This window comes from Bombina bombina, chromosome 6, assembly GCF_027579735.1.
Source record: "Bombina bombina isolate aBomBom1 chromosome 6, aBomBom1.pri, whole genome shotgun sequence".
In the NCBI taxonomy this organism is placed as follows: Eukaryota; Metazoa; Chordata; class Amphibia; order Anura; family Bombinatoridae; genus Bombina; species Bombina bombina.
In genome coordinates this window covers 111,070,749-111,092,166 of record NC_069504.1, presented here as the reverse complement: position 1 = coordinate 111,092,166, position 21,418 = coordinate 111,070,749, and the positions used below count along the sequence as shown (strand labels likewise).

At 38.6% G+C, this 21,418-nt stretch overlaps 1 protein-coding gene across 1 annotated transcript in view; it reads right to left on the bottom strand.

Annotated features, from left to right (window-relative positions):
* Window positions 1–19,655, bottom strand: part of CDHR3 (cadherin related family member 3) — a 201,797-nt gene extending 182,142 nt beyond the window's left edge. Inside the window, exon 1 of the mRNA XM_053719171.1 lies at window positions 19,497–19,655. Coding sequence (XP_053575146.1) covers window positions 19,497–19,655 — 159 coding nt within the window. The remainder of the gene's footprint in view (window positions 1–19,496) is intronic.
* Between the last annotated feature and the right edge of the window lie 1,763 nt (window positions 19,656–21,418).

Below are 21,418 nucleotides of genomic sequence, written 5' to 3'. Positions count from 1 at the left end.
ATAAACAGGAGCAAGTTGGATTAGGTAACTGATGGTATTCTCATAAAACTGTGGGGAGTATGAAAGTCAAAGCAGTGTTATTTGAAAATAAGCAAAACTATACATTTAAAAAAAACAAAAAACTTTATGGGCTATTTAAATAGATCATCTACAAAACATTTATGCAAAGAAAAAATGAGTGTATAATGTTCCTTTGAGGGCAAACACGTGAGGTAGTGTTGCCAGGTTGGGGTGAAGGTTCCCCTGATACAATACAATTCTCTTTTGTTCTGTTTTGTTGTTTTTTGTTGTTTTAGTTTTTAAGAATTTGTGTTAATTGTAAGTAAAAACCCCAAGTGACATTTAAAAAAATAGTAAAAAGTAAAAAGTCAATTTAAAATGGGACATAGTTCCTCTAAAGGCTGTTCCACTAATCCTAAATGGCCAAAGGGTTCCCCAGCAGAATATATGAATCAACACCATGGCCCTTTTTGTAATAAGTACCATACTAAATGGTCCCGACTAACTCAAAACAAAGGGTTCGATATATGGCCAGAGGGTGGCTCTTGGAACCTGGATAAAATAAATACCCTAAGTAATGTTTTAATAGAGGTTTCAAAAAAGAACAACCCTACATCAGAAGAGTGGAAAGCATATTTTAAATGGAATACTGAGGCAGTAAAAAGACAGTGTGAGTCGTTAAAGGCTTCGCTAGAGGATAATTATCAAAAAGAAATTAAAAACTTAAAATTAAATCTCCCAGTAAGGGAAGAAAAAGAGCAAAAAAATAAGAAAAAGAGTGCAAGGGGTAAAAGAATAAAATGTTTCAAATGTGGAAAAGTGGGACACATGAGCAAAGATTGTTGGTCACTCCCAGCACTGCAGCACTAAAATACAGACACAAGAGCTGCATGTAAGAGGGGTATAGGAATACTGATAGATGGACTGGTAAAAGTATGTGTTAGAAAAGTTTGTGTTTGAATTATTAAAAGATTAAGTAATAAATTAAAACTGTGCTTTATATTCCTTAAGTGACATTTTAAGTAGGGTAAATCATGTTTTAGTGTTTGTTATCAGGGAGTACCCATGGACAAAGTAAGTGTATATTATACAATTTTGTGAAAATGGGCATAATTGAGAGGAAATGTATTCCTTTGTCAGAATGTAATGCTCATGAAAATGTGTATAAATATTGAAGAGGTGCTGGAGGTATGTAAGGGATATTAGAAGTTTGCATGGTGGGTTTTCTACCTTAGGAGTGAATATTTTTGAAGTTTTAATTAGTGGTTGATTGTCAGTGTTCAATGTGTCTCTGCTGTATGATTTTGTCAGAGCAATAGTGTACACTGTGTAGTTTAAGGTAAATGTAGTATTTTGTGTGTATAAGGTTTATTGTGTTCTCCACTGAAATTACACAGAATTATTGATGGTAAATTATATGCTGTAAATGTTCTTATATATACATATTGTCTTGTATTGATTTGCAGAACTGGCCAGCTGCAATAAATATGCAAAGACAATATTTAGTTCAAATAATATTTAGTGGATGAATACAATTAAAACCAGGTATAATATTAAGATGTTTGTATATGGTTGTTTAACTTCTTTTACTTAATTTTTCAAGTGGAATAAAATGTTTTAACTATAGAAAAAATGTGACACAGATAAGACTTTGAGCAGTCAGACAGTAAAAAACATAGGAGCTGCGCCGGTGTTATAAGAAAAAAGGAGGGGGAGAGGGGACTGTTTAAGAAGAATGCAGACTGTCAGTTCTTGTTAGACAAAGCACATATCCCCTTGTAAATATAGTTAAAAGCTGTAATGATTACTTTAGTTGGGAATAAGGGTATATCATACCACATATTAGAACCTTTGAGTGTAACTGTAGGTCCTGAAACAGAATGACATGTTCCAAAACTGTTCAATAATGTATTTAGGAAAGACTTATTGTGTAAACTAGGGAAAGTTTTTCTTAATGTGTCTAGAGGGGAACAAGAAAGTGTATAGCTGCCTTGGAGTAATAATTGCAGAATCTATGTGTTAAAGATTTGTGACTAATAAAATCGCCAGGGGGAAAGTTTATTGAAATTGACTGTGTATTTGACATTTTTATTGTTTAAAAAATAAAATAATAAATGGTCCATTTGTTACCCATTCCCCAGTTGTACATGATCAACACGGTTGTGTTGATAAACTTTTTTTACCGCTGTGATTGCTTAGTGTCCGGGTCTCTGCGGACTGCCCACTTGTCTCAGTGCTTTTTTATAGACTTGCAATTTGACCAATTAGTGCTGACTCTTGCGTCAGTGAATGCTGTATAGGTAGCACAGTTTAACTAGCAGTGCATTAGCCTTTCACAGCCAGACAGTGAAATAAGAAGCGGCCTACAAGTTCTTAGAAATCAGCGCCTATGAGCCTGCCTAGTTTTGGCCTTTAACAGGGTATATCAGGCAAGCCAGGCAAATTTGGTGATGGAATTAGATTTTAAAGTTGTTTGGAATAACATGCCCTATCTAAATCATTAAAGTTCAATTTTACTGATCCTTTAAAGAGAAAAATAAATTACCCTGTATTCTACAATACCCCCTGTGTAAAATGCTGGTGACTATTAGTTTCACATTGCTCAGAAACAGGCTGTAAATATAATATCTGTGATGTTGATTTTGGAGACTATGACATACAACTAACATCAATGCTTAAGTCTTTTCATATCCAGGTACTTGCTGCACAGTTAAAGAATGATAATCGTGTAGTACATGTCATCTCACCTGGTGATCTTATCAGTGGCGTCACTAGGGTTGGTGTCACCCGGTGCGGTAAGTCATGGTGTCACCCCCCCCCCCCCCAGAAAGCAGACACACACAAAAACACAGGCAAACACACATACAAACACTCAACACACTTAAACACATACTCAGATGCACGCACAAACACTCGGAAACACACTCAGACACACACACAAAAACACACACACAAAAACACTGAGACACACAAAAACTCAGACACACACATACAAAATATGTAAACTGCACTGCATTAATTAGGAAGCTCATGCCTAGAGCTAAAATGTAAAAAAAAAAAAAAAAAAAAAAAAAAAATTTTTTTTTTTTTTTTTGGTGTCACCCCCTGGAGGGTGTCACCCGGGTGCGGCCCGCCCCCCCCCCGCCCCCCCCTAGTGACGCCACTGGATCTTATAATGGTTGAAAGTTTTTCCAGAAAAATAGCTCTGGAGCCAAAGTAGAAGATGCCTGTCTGTGTATTATTTATCACAAATACAGCCACTGAAGTCACAGAAGTTAAATCATGGATCTCACTACAAATTGGTATACCACAGACTGATCCTATCACTGGCAAGGAAATCCATAAAGACTGAGCCTTTGGGAAGTATCATTCTCTGATAGTGCTTGATTATTTCCTGAATGTTTAAAGCTAATGAACTCATTTTTTATTTTTCATTGTAATTTCTGTATGCTGCATTTACACCCTAATGATGCTCTTACTGGTGTGTAAAGGAATTCTCTGTTGTATAAAGCTTTTAGTAATCACTCAAATGTTAGCAATTACTTTTTGTATGATTTATTTATTCTATTACTGTGTAATTGTTATATGTATATCAAACTCACCATGTATCCTTTTATATTTTGGGTATTCTCTTGTTCCCAGTTATATCTGCCATACCACCCCATGTGAACAAGACAATGCATTTATTGTTACTGCCACACTGATGGTACAGGTGCCTGTTGGATCTGTGGTTTTATACCACATAGCCATGAGTTTGGTACATCTGTATTAATGTTATTTTAGTCAAAATACTATTAAATTAGGCATTTCAACAATGTGTACAATGTTACACTATTGACAATGAAACATTACTATACATCCATTTTTATTTTGCTTTCATTTCTTGTAAAGTACATATAAAACGTGTACTTGTTAAATTTTCTCCCAGCGATGATTGGGTTAATTATTTTAGCTAATGTATCTGGGAGGTTTTCTATATTGCTCCTTCCCCACATTCTCTATTTGTTTTTGTTTATTTTCAGATGGATTATTAGTATTGCATTCATTTCAATAGCAGTGAGCATTCAAGGTAGTTAGGTGTTAATATAATTGTGCTTAAATACGTATATACTTATGTTTAGCTATTAGATATAGTTTACAAAGCAATATAATGTATGTCTGTGGCAACCCCAGTCTCTTAAAGGGACAGTATACTAAAAAAAATGTTTTTATATTAATCTATTGTAGACTTGTTATACCAGCTGCAGAGTATAAAATATATGTTGTGTATATGAAGTAGCTGGTTTTGTGCTTTTAAACCACATCCTATTACAATGTGTTGAGCTTCAGGTAATGCCATATCTCATTATGTTTGTTTACACACACTTGCTTCCTTATCTTTTAATATGTGAAAAACCAAAGCTCAATACTTAGAGAGAGCAAATGGAAAAAATTATAATTTTATTACTTAACTATCCTGCATGATATTAAGTTTAGTGTTTTGGATTTTGATTTGACTTTTGGCCTGTCAGGATACCTGGGTAAATTGGGGGTACAGATACTGCAAGGTTTGCTAATCTTTGCTGTACTAATTGTTTTTCTTTCTCTTGTAGTAATCTGTCTCAAATTAATGCTACACAAGCTCTGTAACCTCGTCAGCCCAGCAACCAGCAGACTGATGCCCTCCTGTGAAGCTCCAGCCTTGCGTTTGCCCCATTGTTATGACCACTGCAACTCTGCACTGCAGTTTGAGATGGGATTCACCCGACTAAATCATATTGCTGTTTGATGCTATTTTCAGAGTTTAATAGCATCAGAGGAGGGACTGTTGAAAATAATAAGCAATATCTGTAACTGTTTTTCCTGCAGTGCTTAGTGAGGTCTGAATGGGTTAATTTCTATGCAGGCATTGTTAGTCAGGAGGGGCCTGTCTTGCTTAAGGGCAATGTTTTATAGTAGCTAGTGTATGTCTCTTTATTTTTCTTCTAAATCTAATCCTTATCTATCCTTGTATCTAAACATTCAATTCCCTTGTTATCCTGGTAGGCCAAACATATGTGAGTATATGGATGGATGTATACCATAAATTAGTAAGCTTGTAGAATGATATGCTTTTTACACAGCTCTCTTTGTTAACATAAGAGCAGACATTAGTTCATCCCTGACCTTTGCCCTTTTTTGATATACGGTCAGACAGTTAAACCAGCTACTTTGAGGTATAGAACTTAGTGAATGGAATTGTGTCTAAACTGTATTTTTTTACTTATGTTATAACCATATTTGGTGGAAACTCTTGCATTTTAGCCAGCCAATCATAAACTGTATTAGCCTAGATATGGAGTTCAGGAATGCCCTGCCTCCTGTATAAATGTTTGGGAAGGGGACTGACCCCCCAGATAAAACTTTGTATTCATTCTCTCCTCACTGCAGTGTGTTTTTCAATAAACGAACCCTCTTTAACCTGTCGTGGTCTGAAGAGTTATTCAGTCCAGGGTGAATATCACCAACAGGTAGATTTAACAAATTAATTCACAGGGGAAGACAGCACACTCTCCAGAGTGGGCACGGAAAGAGACTAGCCAGGTCTCAACTATACTGCAAAAATTTAACTTTTCCAGCAACCAATTTCTTTTAAAAGACCTTTATTCTTTAGGCAGGGTCCAGAAGTACAAAAAACACCTCCAACAACGTTTCAAACCTGCAATAGGTTTTTAGTCATATCATCTTAATTTATTTATATATTTATATATCTTTTATACCTGTGCACTTTTCATTAATTACAATAATAATGAATCAATGAATAATAATGAAGGTAAAGTTGTGTACCTGCATATTGTAAAATAACCACATGATGGCAGTACAACTCAGCTTGTAATGAGAAGTGCACAGGTATAAAAGAGGCACACCTGTACAAAATTAAGATGACATGACTAAGAACCTATTGCAGGTTTGAAACGTTGGTGGTGGTGTTTTTTGTACTTATGGACCATTCCTAACGAATAAAGGTCTTTTAAAAGAAATTGGTGGCTGGAAAAGTTGAATTTTTGCAGTAGATTTAACAAATGTTGGGCGGTCATGATTCGCTATAGCGAACCATGTCCGCCCGACATCGCTAAATGCAGACAGCATACGGTGTAAGCATTTAACATTGCACAAGCATTTCACAAGAAATGCTTGTGCAATGCCTCACCCTGCACATTCGTCAACTAGCAGGGGGTGTCAATCATCCAGATCGTATCTGATCGATATTTCAGAACAAGGGGGGTTGGTCTGTTGTGGCTATAGCCCACTCAACTCATGTCAGGGGAGATATAAGCTGACATGAAATATTAAATTGTGCGATACATATGTAGTTTATTTAATGTTACTTCACAAGTACCCTGACAGCATATTGGGCAACTGACTTTGCTACCAGGTTTATCAAAAACAGCATATAAGGCAGTGAGGAATGACTTAGAATTCTGTAGTACTGGGTCATTCTTTTCCAGTATAGGAGAAACACAGGAGAGAGCCTTCTCCTTCATTAGTGAAATGAAAAAGGTTACTTGCACATCAGTAGTAGAAAAGGCAGGTAGGTGAAGCCAGAGAGCAAGGCAGACCAGGTAGAAGAATAAGCAGATCAAATGCTGCGCCATAATCCTCCAGTAGCTCAGAGGAAAAGCAACCGGCCAGAAACCAGAGGTCCCCGGATCAACTACAGGCATTAACAATAGCGCAACCCTATTGCACTTGTTCACAGACTCTTCAATAATAGAGGAGGATAGCGCACACCCCACTAAGCGGAGACTCCTTAGCACTGCCCTGGGTCTAAACTTGCCACAGTCTTCCAGGGAATACTGCAGCCAACAACCCTGCCAGACATAACTGAGAGACTCTAAGTGTGCGCCAGGACCCAACACTTGCTGAGTGTAGTTCACCCTTTACAAAAAGTGCTATTATTAAATGAATAGTAAACTGAGCTGAAAGTCTAATTTCTCTTTGTTGGAAGCAAATTACAGTCCCTTCTATACAAAAAAAGGCTTGGTTTTGCACACATTAGAAATAGAGAAATGTCATTACTGTAAAATGGTAAAGATGGAGTTGTTCTGTCTTAGGGGTCTATTTAACAAGGCAGCGGTCTTAAGACCACTGCTCCTAAACTCATACGCTGCCTCTGAGGCGATGTATAGCAATCTGCCCGATCATGTAAGATCGGGCTGATTGAAACCCCCTGCTAGCGCCGATTGGCCCTGAATCTGCAGGGGGCGGTATTGCACCAGCAGTTCACAAGAACTGCTGGTGCAATGATAAATGCCGACAGCGATGTGCGGCGGACATGGTTCGCTATAGCGAATTATGTCCATCCGCACATATATAAATAGACCCCTTAGAATTTTATTGGAGCAATGCTTATCAATAACTCCCCCCCTTCTTTCCTTATTTACATAACTTTAAATACACCCCTTTACAAAGACAATTTAGTTAATTCTGAAAAGGGAGTGGCCTGACCCAAAGTTTATAGTCTCTATAGTGTTTAATCGAGAGACATTATCCTGTCTACTCTAGTTGTATATTATATATGTTCTCCTTTGCTATACAGGTGGCCCTCGTTTTACAACGGTTCAATTTACACCGTTTCAGAATAACAACCTTTTTTTCCCAGTCATGTGACTGCTATTGAAAAGCATTGAGAAGCAGTGCATTTATTAAAATAGCCAGTAGGTGGAGCTATCCGCTTGTGTTGCAGCAAAGCCAAGCAAGTTGAAATTAATCAGTTTAACCAGACCTGAGCAATCAAGCAGATTTTATAGGAACAAGATCTTCCTGTCTATAAATCAGTCCAGATTGGAATGCAAAGAACTGTTTGCAGAAAAATGCAAGTGAAGTCTGTGTTGTGTGAATATTTTATTAGGTTTATAATGCTGTTTAGCAAATGTTTTTGTTCATTTAACTTAGTTTAATTATATATTCTGTGTTGTGTGATTATTTTATTAGGTTTATAATGCTGTTTAGCATTTAAAGTCTTCATTTCAAAGCTTTAAAAATAATGTATTAGGTGTTACTTATGACAATTTTGGGAGGGGCCTGGAACCTATCTCCCTCACTTCCCATTGACTTGCATTATAAACTGGGTTTCAATTTACAACCATTCCTTCTGGAACCTAACCCCAGCATAAAGTGAGGGCTACCTGTATATATATTTTTAATAAAAATGCACTAACAAAATAACTACCCTCACTGCCCCAATGAACCAGCCACCACTGAAATTTAATATTGTACATCTAGGCAAATAGGATGTGGACTCAGGCAAGCTAAAAAGTGAATTTGTGTAGACATACAATTCTGCAGTATGGACAAATTTTCTCAAGGAGTCTGTCCTTGAACTGCAAAACAAGGCATTTTAAATGCTTTTAAAACATTTATGTTGTAATGTAGTGTTTAAATGGACAGTAAAGTCAAAATGAAACTTTCATAATTAGAATAGAGCATGCAATTTCCATTTTACTTCTATTATCAAATTTGTGTAATTCTCTTGGTATCATTTGCTGAAGAGTTGGCTCAGGAGCAGCAATGCACTACTGGGAGCTGGCTGGTGATTGGTGGCTGCATATATATATTGTCAAATGGTGGTTGCTTAAGTACGAAGGTAAGCTGTACTCTGGTGTAATCACAGATACAAGCGAAACACGTTGATATCCGTTGTATGCAAAATATTAGGTTAAACGTTTTTTCTGGCCAGCCATGAATACATCCTTCGGTTCTTGTATGAGGACATTGTGTGTATCATCCCACCTCCGAAGCCAGTCACAGGTGGTCACATGGTAATTGAGAAAGAAGTCAGAGCCAAACTATAGAAGGCTTCTTAGAAAAGGTCAAACAAGTTTGTTTTCATGAATTTAATGCAATTCTAGCTGAAACACAGTTGGATGTAGTTTTGGCAACTGAACCATTTAGTGTTTTGTAGACAAAATAATATTTTCAAATTGAAGTTAGGTACTGGAATGCAGAGATTTGAGGACTTCAGCTTTTTGTCTTTGTCTTTCTAACCTTTTATAGAAGAAGAGGAAGATAACCCATACTATGCAGGAGTGAGAAACACCCACCCATAGTATGCTGCAGGGGAAGGAGCGAGACACACCCGCCCCCCCTCTCTAACTCCACTTTTTTTTTTTCTCTCCTGCTTTCTCTTTCCACATTCTTCAAAGTGAAGAACTATAAGCACATAGCACATCCCTTCAACACAGAACATGCACATTCACACACACACACTCTCTAGAACACACACATACACAAACACAACATGCACACACTCACACGTGTGCGCACACATACAGACACACATTACTGTTACCCATTGTTCATTCCTGTTACTAAATAGTTTTTTCGAAAAAATAATGTTAAACCACTATGTTTTTCAATTATGTTTGATCCATCGTTTATCCAATAGTTTAATAAATTACATTATTAAAAAATTGATAAACTTAAGGTTTGTTTTTGTATTTTTTTTTAGAAAAATACACCTTTCATGCATATATAGCGAATCTTTATTCACAAATATCAATTATTTGAACGTGAAACCAACCATTTCTCTAAAGTAAACACTTTTGTGAGGGAAAACAAACAAATTAGTTGATATGCTTTTAAACATGCTTTTTAAAAGACACATGAGTTTTGGTAACAAGACTGATAAAAATGCATCCATTTTCCGTTTAGAAACCTTGTAAAAAAATAAATAAAGTTACCTGAAATTGACCAATACGCATTTTGAATAGTTAAATATGTATATTCTTAGATTCAGCGTTGAAAAAAAATAAAAATGAAGTTTAATTTGGAAGAGTTACAAAAAGGAAATGGCACCCATTTGGTGGAATGGTCCATTTGCATATACATGTATGTAAACATACACACAATTTAACCATCATCTTCAATATTTTGTGCCCAAATTTATGCACCTGTCTAATTTCATTTTGATGCATATTGCATATTTTCTGTTAATCCAATAAACCTAATTTCACTACTGAAATATTACTGTGTCCTTCAGTTATCTGAAAGATCAAAATGAAATTGCTGATCCAAACACCCAATCATTTATAAATGAAAATCATGGAAATTGTTAGGGGTGCCTAAACTTTTGCATACGACTGGAGAGAGAGAAAAAGAAAGAAAAATATCCTCCACAATGTACTGTGAATGCTAAACACCTGCAGCTTCTCATCTGTGCAACTGAGCATGCTCAGAGATAACTACGGTGGCTGCATTGGGACAAACAACTAAAAGCAAAGTTAAAAATGGAAAATGCTTGAAATTACAATGTAACAATGTTCATATTAACAAAAAAACAAAAATGTAACCTAAGTAGCCCTGATATACGTGATAAATAACTCGTCTTCACAATATGTAACAAAACTTCGCAAAAACAAAAATTGGCTACAAATAAATATTATATCTTAACTACTGAGGGGAATAAGTAAGATGTTACTTACTAATCCATACCCTGTAACAAGACATAATTAATTTGACCAGGGAGACAAATTAAACCTACCTACCGCAAAAAATTGCTTTAACTAGTTGGGAATATGTCAAAAAGACATAAAAATTATGAATACAAACTTAATCATCCCTGTATAATCTAATAACTGACAGACTCAGAGTATGACTATCAGATTAGTATGAATCTATGGCTAGCTGTACTACACAATATACTATTAGGTGTAAAATATGTACAAACAGGATCATTACAAGAAACATTGCATATCAAAATGGGTATTAAGGCCCCTAGGTATTAAAGTATCCAAGGTGTAAATCCACCTGGTCTCTTTTTGCAACAACAATTTGGCCCTATTACCCCCTCTCAGTAAGGGAGGGACATGATCAATGATCACGTATCGCAAATCGGCCACAGTATGTTTGGCAGACAAAAAGTGTCTAGACACTGGCTGATCACTTTCACCAGTGGCTAGGGCAGCACGTATGGATTCCCTGTGATTGGCCATACGGGTGCGTAGATCATCATTCGTTTTGCCAATGGAATATCTGCCACAGCAACAGTGCAGCATGTACACTATAAACTTGGTAGTACATGTGACTCTGTGCTTAATGGCATAGCGTTTGTTGTGCCATGGGTGGACAAAATAGGGGGTTTGTATCAACCCATTACAGGTAGTGCAACCCATACAATTAAAACAACCATGTTTAGGCTTCCCTAACCAAGTCTTGTTGGTATAACTTTGGACATTGTCAGGACGCATCAAGTAGTTCCTCAAAGATCTTTAACGTTTATAACCAACCCTCGAATGGATGGTATTCTTAAAGGGTAAGCATTCATCTGTGTTCAACACAGATGAAACATTCAAGATCTTTAAGGGACTACCATATATCAGGGCTACTTAGGTTACATTTTAGTTTTTTTGTTTATAAGAACATTGTTACATTGTAATTTCAGGCATTTTCCATTTTTAACTTTGCTTTTAGTTGTTTGTCCAAATGCAGCCACCTTAGTTATCTCTGAGTATGCTCAGTTGCGCAGATGAGAAGCTGCAGGTGTTTAGCATTCACAATACATTGTGGAGGGTATTTAAGGGTAGTAAGTTGCACTATTTTTGTTATCTGTCTGAGGAAGGGGCTAACTACCCCGAAACGTCACAGTTCAATTAAAGTTTGTGTTTTCACAGCAGAGAGTGCGGGACCTATTTATTTAATTTATATATATAGACATGTATATGTATGTATGTCTATGTTAAAGCCCTTTGCCTGCCTTTTTTTCTAACACCTGAGACCTCAAATATTTGAGCCTTTATAACTTTTGTGTACAATATTTTTTTAATATAATTTTTATTAGATAGTGTTATTATGAGTGTAAGTGTACTTCATAATGTATTTTAGATGTGTTTTGTGCAGCTTTTTTTATTTTGCAAAACAATGTAAGGATTTTTTTCCCTGCTTTGTTTGCCATGTGCTGCTGGCAGCCATTTTGCTCACCTCTCTTGCTGACTCTGGTGCATACTGTGTGATGCTGCTCATTTCCTGCACTTCCTTTTATGGCCAGACTGGTGTACATCATCCGTGTGAGACAGGATGCAGTCTCAGAATTGTGATGTCATCACTTATTATTTAAAGGGCCTCTGTTCAGTATGCTTGCCCTTGCGTTGTCTCAGACCTGTTTGTGAGAGCTCCTGTGTATTACCTGGCTGTCGGACGTCCCTCCTGGTTCCTGATCCCTGGCTTGTTCCTGACTCTGCTGATCTCCTTGTTCCTGATTCTGGCTCGTCTGACTACTCGCTTTGGCTCCTGACTCTGCTCGTCTGACTATTCGCTTTGGCTCCTGACTCGGCACGTCTGACTACCAGCTCTGGTTTTGATTCCTGGCTTGTTATTTGACTTGTGGACCTTTTATTATTTTTTGCTATTAATAAAGGTGTGATTATTTTCACACTTCTTGTTTCAGTCTGATTCCTGGCATCCTGACATTACGCAAGGGACATGAATTCTGATGGTGCTAATAATCCACCTTTACCTGCCATAATTTCCAGGATGGAAGAACAGGATCACTGCTTGGATCAATTTGCACTAGCCCTACAAACCCTGCTGACTCACATTGCACATTTGGACCAAAGTGTTCCGCAAGTTATGGCTGCTCCTGTTTCCGCTGCTGCATCTAGTCTTACCAGGAGCATGTCCAGTTCTGCACCTCTACCTCAGCGATATGGAGGCGATCCTATTCAGTGCAGAGGGTTTTTGAACCAGGTGGGCATTTACTTTGAGATGTTACCTCAGGCGTTTCCCTCTGACAGAGCTAAGGTGGGATTTCTCATCTCGTTACTCTCTGACACAGCTCTTGTCTGGGCTAATCCCTCGTGGAAGACTAATAAACCTGTGATTTCAAATTACCCTGAATTTGTGGCCTCCTTTTGAAGGATATTTGATGTTCCAGCTCGCTCCTCCTCTGCTGCTAAACGACTCATGTCCATTCAGCAAGGTACGAGATATGTTGCTCAGTATGCCATTGAGTTCCATACATTTGCCGCAGAGGTAGGTTGGAACAATACAGCCCTTGTTGCCGCATTCTTTCATGGGCTCTCTGATGCGATTAAAGACAAAGTTGCTGCCAGAGATTTACCAGAGGATCGAGGCATTGGTGTCTTTTTTTATCCTAATTGACATCAGACTCAGAAAGAGGCCTTCTTTCAAGGAGCGCTTGCGGAAGCCTCCTGTTCCGTTGTCTCCTACGTGTTCATTCCCACCCATACCTCCCTCTCCTCCCATGCCTCCTGGTCCAGAGTCACCAGGTACCGCTGAGCCGATGCAGTTGGGATTCACGTGTCTCTACACGGCGGAGAGGGCCTTTAGGAGGAGGAAGGGGCTCTGCCTCTATTGTGGGTTACAGGGCCACCTTTTGAAGTCTTGTCCTACACGGCCGGGAAACGCTCACACCTAAGGTCTTGTCGGGGGCAGACCTTGGGTGGTTTATCCTCGTCCCCGGAACCGCTAAAGGAGAAACCTTTGCTCACGGTTGTCCTTTCCTGGGTGGACTCCTCCATAGTCACCCAGGCTCTTGTTGACTCCGGTGCTGCGGACTATTTCATTGACAGTGCTTTTGTATCAAAGCACTCCATTCCTGTTTTGCCTCGGTCCGTTCCGCTTGCTATTGAGGCCATTGATGGCAGGCGCCTTCAGCCTGCATTCGTTACTCACAAAACTGCTCCGTTATCCATGGCTGTTGGGGCTCTCCATTTTGAAACCCTCCAGTTCCAGGTGATAAACTCTCCACATTTTCTGGTTGTTCTGGGTTATCCCTGGCTCCAAAAGCACAATCCCAGTCTTGACTGGCGCAGGTCCGAAATTTTGTTGTGGTCTCCACAATGTATTTCCACTTGTCTTCGGAAACCAGTTAAAGTCTTGTGCACTTCTTCGGTATCTCAATTGCCAGAGGAGTACCGAGAGTTTCTAGACGTTTTTGACAAGGTGCGTGCTGGTACGTTGCCTCCTCACCGGTCTTACGATTGTGCCATAGACCTGCAACCCGGAGCCATTCCTCCTCGGGCCGGGTTTACCCTCTGTCTGTTGCAGAGAATTGTGCTATGGAGGAGTATGTTGCCGATGCTCTGTCGTGGGGGATCATCTGCAAATCCTGCTCTCCTGCAGGGGCTGGTTTCTTCTTTGTGAAGAAAAAGGGTGGTGAGTTAAGACCATGCATCGATTATAGGGGTCTTAATCGCCTTACCATTAAGAATACTCCGACGGGTCAATCCTGTGGCATACACTCTTGACCTTCCTCCTGCAATGCGCATCTCCAATGTTTTTCATGTCTCCCTCTTGAAACCATTGGTTTGTAATCGGTTAACCACTGTGTTGCCTCGTCCCCGTCCTATCTTTGTTGACAACCATGAGGAGTATGAGGTCAGCAGCAATATTGACTCTCGTATGTCCGGGGCCGCGTACAGTATTTGGTTCACTGGAGGGGCTACGGTCCGGAGGAGCGTTCATGGGTTCCCTCCTCTGATGTTCATGCTCCCACCCTCCTCCATGCCTTCCATGCCCGTTTCCCCAATAAGCCTTTTGTCCTCCTGCGGGGAGGGGTCATTGAGGGGAGGGTACTGTCAGGGTTTTTTCCCTGCTTTGTTTGCCATGTGCTGCTGGCAGCCAATTTACTCACCTCTCTTGCTGATTTTGGTGCATACTGTGTGATGCTGCTCATTTCCTGCACTTTCTTTTATGGCCAGACTGGTGTCATCATCCGTGTGAGACAGGATGCAGTCTCAGAATTGTGATGTCATCACTTATTATTTAAAGGGCCTCTGTTCAGTATGCTTTGCCCTTGCGTTGTCTCAGACCTGTTTGTGAGAGCTCCTGTGTATTACCTGACTGTCGGACGTCTTTCATGGTTCCTGATCCCTGGCTTGTTCCTGACTCTGCTGTTCTCCGTGTTCCTGATTCCGGCTCGTCTGACTACTCGCTTTGGTTCATCAGTGAGGAATTAAAAGCTACTGTTCAACATACCTATAAAAATAGGAGATAGTCCCACTATATAAGCAGAGCAGGTGCTGATAAAGATTACCAATGTTTCTTATGTATCCATGTTAGGGTAACATAACATAGTAACATAGTAGATAAGGTTGAAAAAAGACTGAAGTCCATCGAGTTTAACCTATACAAATCTAAAATACTTACAAAAAAAAGCTCCAGTTAAGCTTAAATAACCCCATTAAAATGTGACCCATTTGATACTAGCAATCATATCCATGAATTTTGTTTATATACAGACATTTATCCAGACTATTTTTAAATGTATCTATGGTATTGGCATTCACTACCTCCTTTGGTAATGAGTTCCACAATTTTATTGCTCTTACAGTGAAAAAACGTTTCTGTTGCAGGAGATTAAATCTCCTTTCCTCCAACCTTAAATTATGACCTCTTGTCAGAAACAATTTTCTTGGAATAAACAGAGCTTCTGCCATCTCTGTATATGGGCCTTGAATATATTTATATAAAGTAATCATGTCACCTCTCAAGCGCCTTTTTTCTAAAGAAAACAGACCCAGTTTGGCTAGCCTCTCCTCATAGGTTAATTTCTCCAATCCCCTTATTAGCTTTGTGGCCCTTTTCTGAACTTTTTCTAGAACTGCACTCCAAACTCAAGGTGAGGTCTTACCAGGGCTTTATATAATGATAGAATTATGCTTTCCTCCCTTGAATCAATGCCTCTTTTAATACATGCTAGTATCTTATTAGCCTTTGAAGCCGCTGCCCTGCATTGTGCACCCATCTTTAGCTTGTTATCTATTACTACTCCCAAATCCCTTTCCTCCTGTGTTTGGCTAAGTCTTGTCCCATTTAAAAAATAAGTAGCCTGCTTATTTTTACTTCCAAAATGTAGAACCTTGCATTTTTCCGTATTAAATCTCATTTTCCATTCACTTGCCCATAGTTCTAATTTTAGCAAATCCCTTTGTAAAGAGAGTTCGTCCTGCTCTGACCTAATGACCTTACTTTACTTAGTATCATCTGCAAAAATAGAGATGTCGCTATTTAATCCTTGCTCCAAGTCATTTATAAAAATATTAAAAAGAACAGGGCCCAGTACTGATCCCTGGGGGACGCCACTGATTACCTTTGTCCAATCTGAGTATGATCCATTTACTACTACTCGTTGCTCCCTATCTTTTATCCAGTTATTTATCCATGAGCTAACATTTTCAGCTATTCCCAGTCCCTTAATTTTGTGCATTAATCTCTCATGTGGCACTGTATCAAATGCCTTTGCAAAATCTAAGTATATCACATCAACTGATTCCCCTATTTTTACTTACTTCCTCGTAGAATCTAATTAGATTAGTTTGACATGATCTATTTCTCCTAAAGCCATGCTGATTAGAACTCATAATCTTGTTTACACGAATATGCTCATCAATATAATCCTTTATAATCCCTTCAAATATCTTCCCCACTATTGATGTCAGACTAACTGGTCTATAGCTTCCTGGATCATCCCTGCTTCCCTTTTTGAAGAGTGGCACCACATCAGCTTTACGCCAATCCTGGGGTACCATGCCTGAGGAAAATGAGTCTTGAAAAAAAGAGTAAAGGTTTGTCTATAACAGTGCTAAATTCCCTTAACACCCTTGGGTGTATTCCATCTGGGCCTGGAGTTTAATTTACCTTAATATTTTCCATTTTTTTCCTGATATCCTCTAAACAAAACCCAGTTAGTGGTATGGACTGGCATGTTCTATTCTGTTCCAAAGTATCATTCAATGGTTCCTCTCTTGTGTATACTGAAGAAAAAAAAACTGGTTTAGTACCTCAGCCTTCTCCCTGTCATTATTTATCATGCTACCCTCCACGCATTTTAATGTACCTATATTATCCTTCTTAGATTTTTTGCTATTTATGTACTTAAAGAACCTTTTAGGGTTAGACTTAGAATCCTTGGCAATTAATTTTTCATTTTCAATTTTGGCTAATTTGATTGCTTTTTTGCATGCTTTGTTACATTCCTTATAAATATTGTATGCTGAGTCTGTAATATTTTCTTTTAATAATTTAAATGCCCTACATTTTTTCCTAATTTCTCTTAACACATTTTTATTTAGCCATAACGGCTTTGTTTTTTTATTTTTATTTTTATAACCATATGGTATGTGTTGATATGTATATTTATTTAACACATTTTTAAATATTATCCATTTATCCTCTGTATTTTTATTAGAAAATACATTGTCCCAATTTATATTATTTAATGATTTCCTTAAATCGTTGAATTTTGCTTTCTTGAAATTAAAAGTCTTAGTTAAGCCTTTAAAACACTGCATATGAAAAGAGATTTCAAATGTGACCATGTTATGATCACTGTTACCCAAATGTTCTTTAAAATTCTATGTTTGATATTATATCTGTATTGTTTGATAGCACTAAATCCAATATAGCTTTACTCCTAGTTGGCTCCTCTATTAATTCTGACAAGAAGTTATCCCTGAGAACATTTAAAAATCTATCCCCCTTAGCTGAATTACTAGTTTCATTGGCCCAGTTTATATCAGGGTAGTTAAAATCTCCCATAATTACAGCACTGTTATTAGCAGCCTTACCTATTTGGATAAGTAGTTGAGTTTCCTCCGGGTCACTAATGTTGGGAGGCTTGTAGCATGTTCCTAGTAATATTTTTTTAGGATTTCCCCCCCCACTCTTTATTTCAACCCACAGGGTCTCTACATTGTCACTTGTATCATAAATATCTTCCCTTATTGTAGGTTTAAGGTTAGGTTTAATATACATGCAGATTCCTCCACCCCTTTTATTATTCCTGTCCCTCCTAAATAATGTATACCCCTCTAAGTTAACTGCCCAGTCATGTGAATCATCCCACCAAGTTTCAGTTATACTGATAACATCATAGTCCTCTTCTGCAACTAAGAGCGTCAGCTCCCCCATTTTACCTGTCATGCTTCTTGCATTTGTTGTCATACATTTAATTTTCATGTGCTTTCTGCTGCTACTTGATGTGCTTTCCTCTATACTTTCTAATGTGACATTTCTTAAGTCATCCCTTCCTTGAGATATTAAGGGAGTGACATATTCACAGACTGATCTCTCGGATGACATCTCCATAGCAGTTACCCACAAAGGCTCCAAGGTCCTATACATAGGCAGCAGGTATTGAAGCTCCGGGTTCGAACAAGTAGCCATGCTCGCAATAGCTCCAAATCTGTAGGCAAGCATAAGAGTTGCATGGACTCACCAATTGCCTGATAAAAAGCCTTGAAGTCACCACTCACTACAGTTGTCATACCGGAGGGCACTATCTCAAATACAGTCGGTATAGTGGGATGAACCACCAGTTCAAACCACGGAGAAGCTGGAGGTATTCCAGTGCATCAACCCCAGAAGACTCCAAGCCTCATTTCGAATCAAGATCATGTGATGCGGGCAATTGAGGCCAAAATAGTTACAACGTAATCACGCTGAAGAAACAACTCCAGATGGGATCAGCAGGAAAACAAGAGCTATTTGTCTAGGTGGTAGTCACCTGTGTAATGGCGAGGATCGGCATCACCAATAGGTGTATGCAGGGCAGGAGGAAAATAATGATTGAATCTAAGGTCGGTGGCATAGTTGGCCTTGCTCTGTACAAGGGGACATTTGAACTGTATTCTCCTAGGATTGCAGAATACCCCCTCCCGGATCCAGAATGGGAAGGGCAGTACTGCTAGTGGGCACCTCCATGAACCACACTTACCAACGATAAGCCTCAATTCTCATGTGTGATATTTAAACATAAAGCAATTAGAGAGTCACTACTTTTTCCATAATTAGTTTAGGTTTAACAATCAGCACTGTTGCAATGTGAAATAAAAAATATGTAGTGTTTGTGTTCAAAAAATCCCACCCCCTCCAAATCTGCCATCCTAGGACAAACGCTTTGTTAGGCCATGATACACACCTGATATATGTCTCTTGTCATTGGCTTACCGGATGTGTTTAGCTAGCTCCTAGTAGTTCATTGCTGCTCCTGAGCCTACAATTCAACAAAGAATACCAAGAAAATAAAGCAAATTTGATAATATAATTCAGTCGTAAAGTTGTTTAAAACTGCATGCTCTATCTGATTCATGAATGTTTAATTTTGACTTTACTGTTGCTTTAATTGTTGACATGCACTATGTTGTTTTACGCATTGCCTATTTAATCCAGACAGCTCATGTTTTGTAATAGTTACAACAATCAACACAAATTCACACTCTGGAGCCTTAGTTCAATTTCCTGTTCACAACATATTGCTTTGTTCTGATTTGCTGATTTAGATATGTTTGATCTCCTCATTCCAATCCATGACTTGATGCCAACCTTAACTTTACCTACTAGTCTCTACCTGTCTGACTTCCCGTTTCAGAACATCATGTTATACTTTCTCTTATTTTATTGACCTCATCTTTGGGGCCCAACCCATCAGGCCTTGTTTGGACTAGTAAACCTTATCCCAGTATCTCTCGCTATCTGCTCAACCCAGCTTAGGTCTGGAACTGGACAAAGCCTTCTACCTCAAGAACCTGACCCTTGTAACCTTGTTTAAAATTTGGAGCCAGTTGTGCAGGAGATGGAGTACAGCCCAGGTACAGGATCAAACTGCAAATCTTTGGATATCTGGAACACTGGAGTTGGTTATCAGGTTCACCCAGCAACACAGGAGAGTAGTCCATGCCAAAGTTAAAACCAGAAGAGTCAAAGGAAACCAGTTGACAAACCAAAGGAAATAGGCAAATGGGTAATACAATAAATAGTTGCAGAAGTCAGTAACCAATTTATCAGTCAGAGACAGCAACAGCAGACAGGTAGCATGGTCCAAATAGACAAAGAAAAGGTATTCTCCAGCAGTGGTTAATAAAAACGACCTTTATTGTGCATACAGGGTCCAAAGTTATTTGGACCCTGTATGCACAATAAAGGTTGTTTTTATTAACCACAGCTGGAGAATACAATTTCTTTGTGGATTCTGCTGGGCTTGATAAGCCTTCTCCGTGTTCTGTGAATGGTGGGTGCTGTATTTCAATTACCTGTTTTAGCATGGTCCAAATACCAAGCCAAGGTCAAACCAGGGTAGACAGAACAGGAACACCAGGGTCTTCAAAACAAAATAATCACGCACAGAATGACTGCATCACAGGCCTTTTAAAACTTTCTATGCAACTTCTGCCACCCATTCTGCTGCAAGGCTACATCTAAATTTAACACTACAAATAGTGCTAGCAAGGTTCCACAGTCAGATCTATTATTAATGCCAGCACTTACATAATTTAGCATACCTAGCCTCCATAGTAGGGCTAACCTCAGACTTCTCTTCAGACATCAAACCAGCAATGGCGCACCTTACAATATTGACAGCTTAACCTCTGATTTGTTCTTAGCATGGCTCAAAGCATGCCCGGGAAAGTTCTTCAGGACTTCTTTGTGTCATGAGTTTGTCTACCGAGCTCCAGTGAAAATGTTGGTAAAATTATATGGATGCTTATGGGAAGAATATGGCTTTACACATCAAAATATCACTCCCCTTTATATCCCATAGAACACAAACACTATAAAATGGTTCACAGTCCGGAATTAAACCCCCATAACAAATCTTACAGTGAAATAATATTTTGTAGAAAAGAAAATAATTTAAAAACTTAGATTACATTATCCAGTGCTTCTGAAACTTGTCAGGGCTCCCAAGACCTCACATTTTCTTAGCTTGGGATTTCCACCTTGCTGCCCACCTTCCTCCTTCCCCATTGTCCTGGCATTACAAACTTTAACTGGGAACAAGCTAAACCCTATCAAAATGCTAGATGGCATAGATCTATAACCCAAACACACCCCCAAGAAAGTCCTACCCCACCGCTGGACTACTAACTCCAACTTGATTCCATTCCTAATCTGCCCAACTTCTCTTCAGGTCATAAAGACTCTGCCCTTAGCTTTCCAGTTCAAGAATAAAGAATGTAGGTATTTGGAGGTGGAGGTATTCATGGTGCATAATAAAATTATTTTCATTAAGCACAAATTACGGTAAGAATGTCACATACAAATATTCAGTTCTGCGGGATGTAAACAGATTTGTGCGCTGACCATGGCTGGTGGTGGGAAAGATTCCAAACTCCTCAGGGATTCTATTACTAATACAGAAGCTATTTTTTCCATTCAACATGTATTTCTTAAGTGACTAGCTCTCCACTTTCCAGCATGATATCTTATATTTAATCCCCTTTGTCTCTATGTATACATTTTATTCCTTACAAAACTCTCAGTATAGTTTTAGTGATATTCCCCTAGGAAACATTTCCTCTTCAGTAAGATGATAGCTAATGTCTTTCACTTAACATCTGCAAGAAGAGCCATCTGTGCTTCTTTTAATATTCTAGTCTGAATTGGATGTAGTATAGTTGTCACAAATGCCTAGCAGCCAGTGTTACAATCACACAATCAC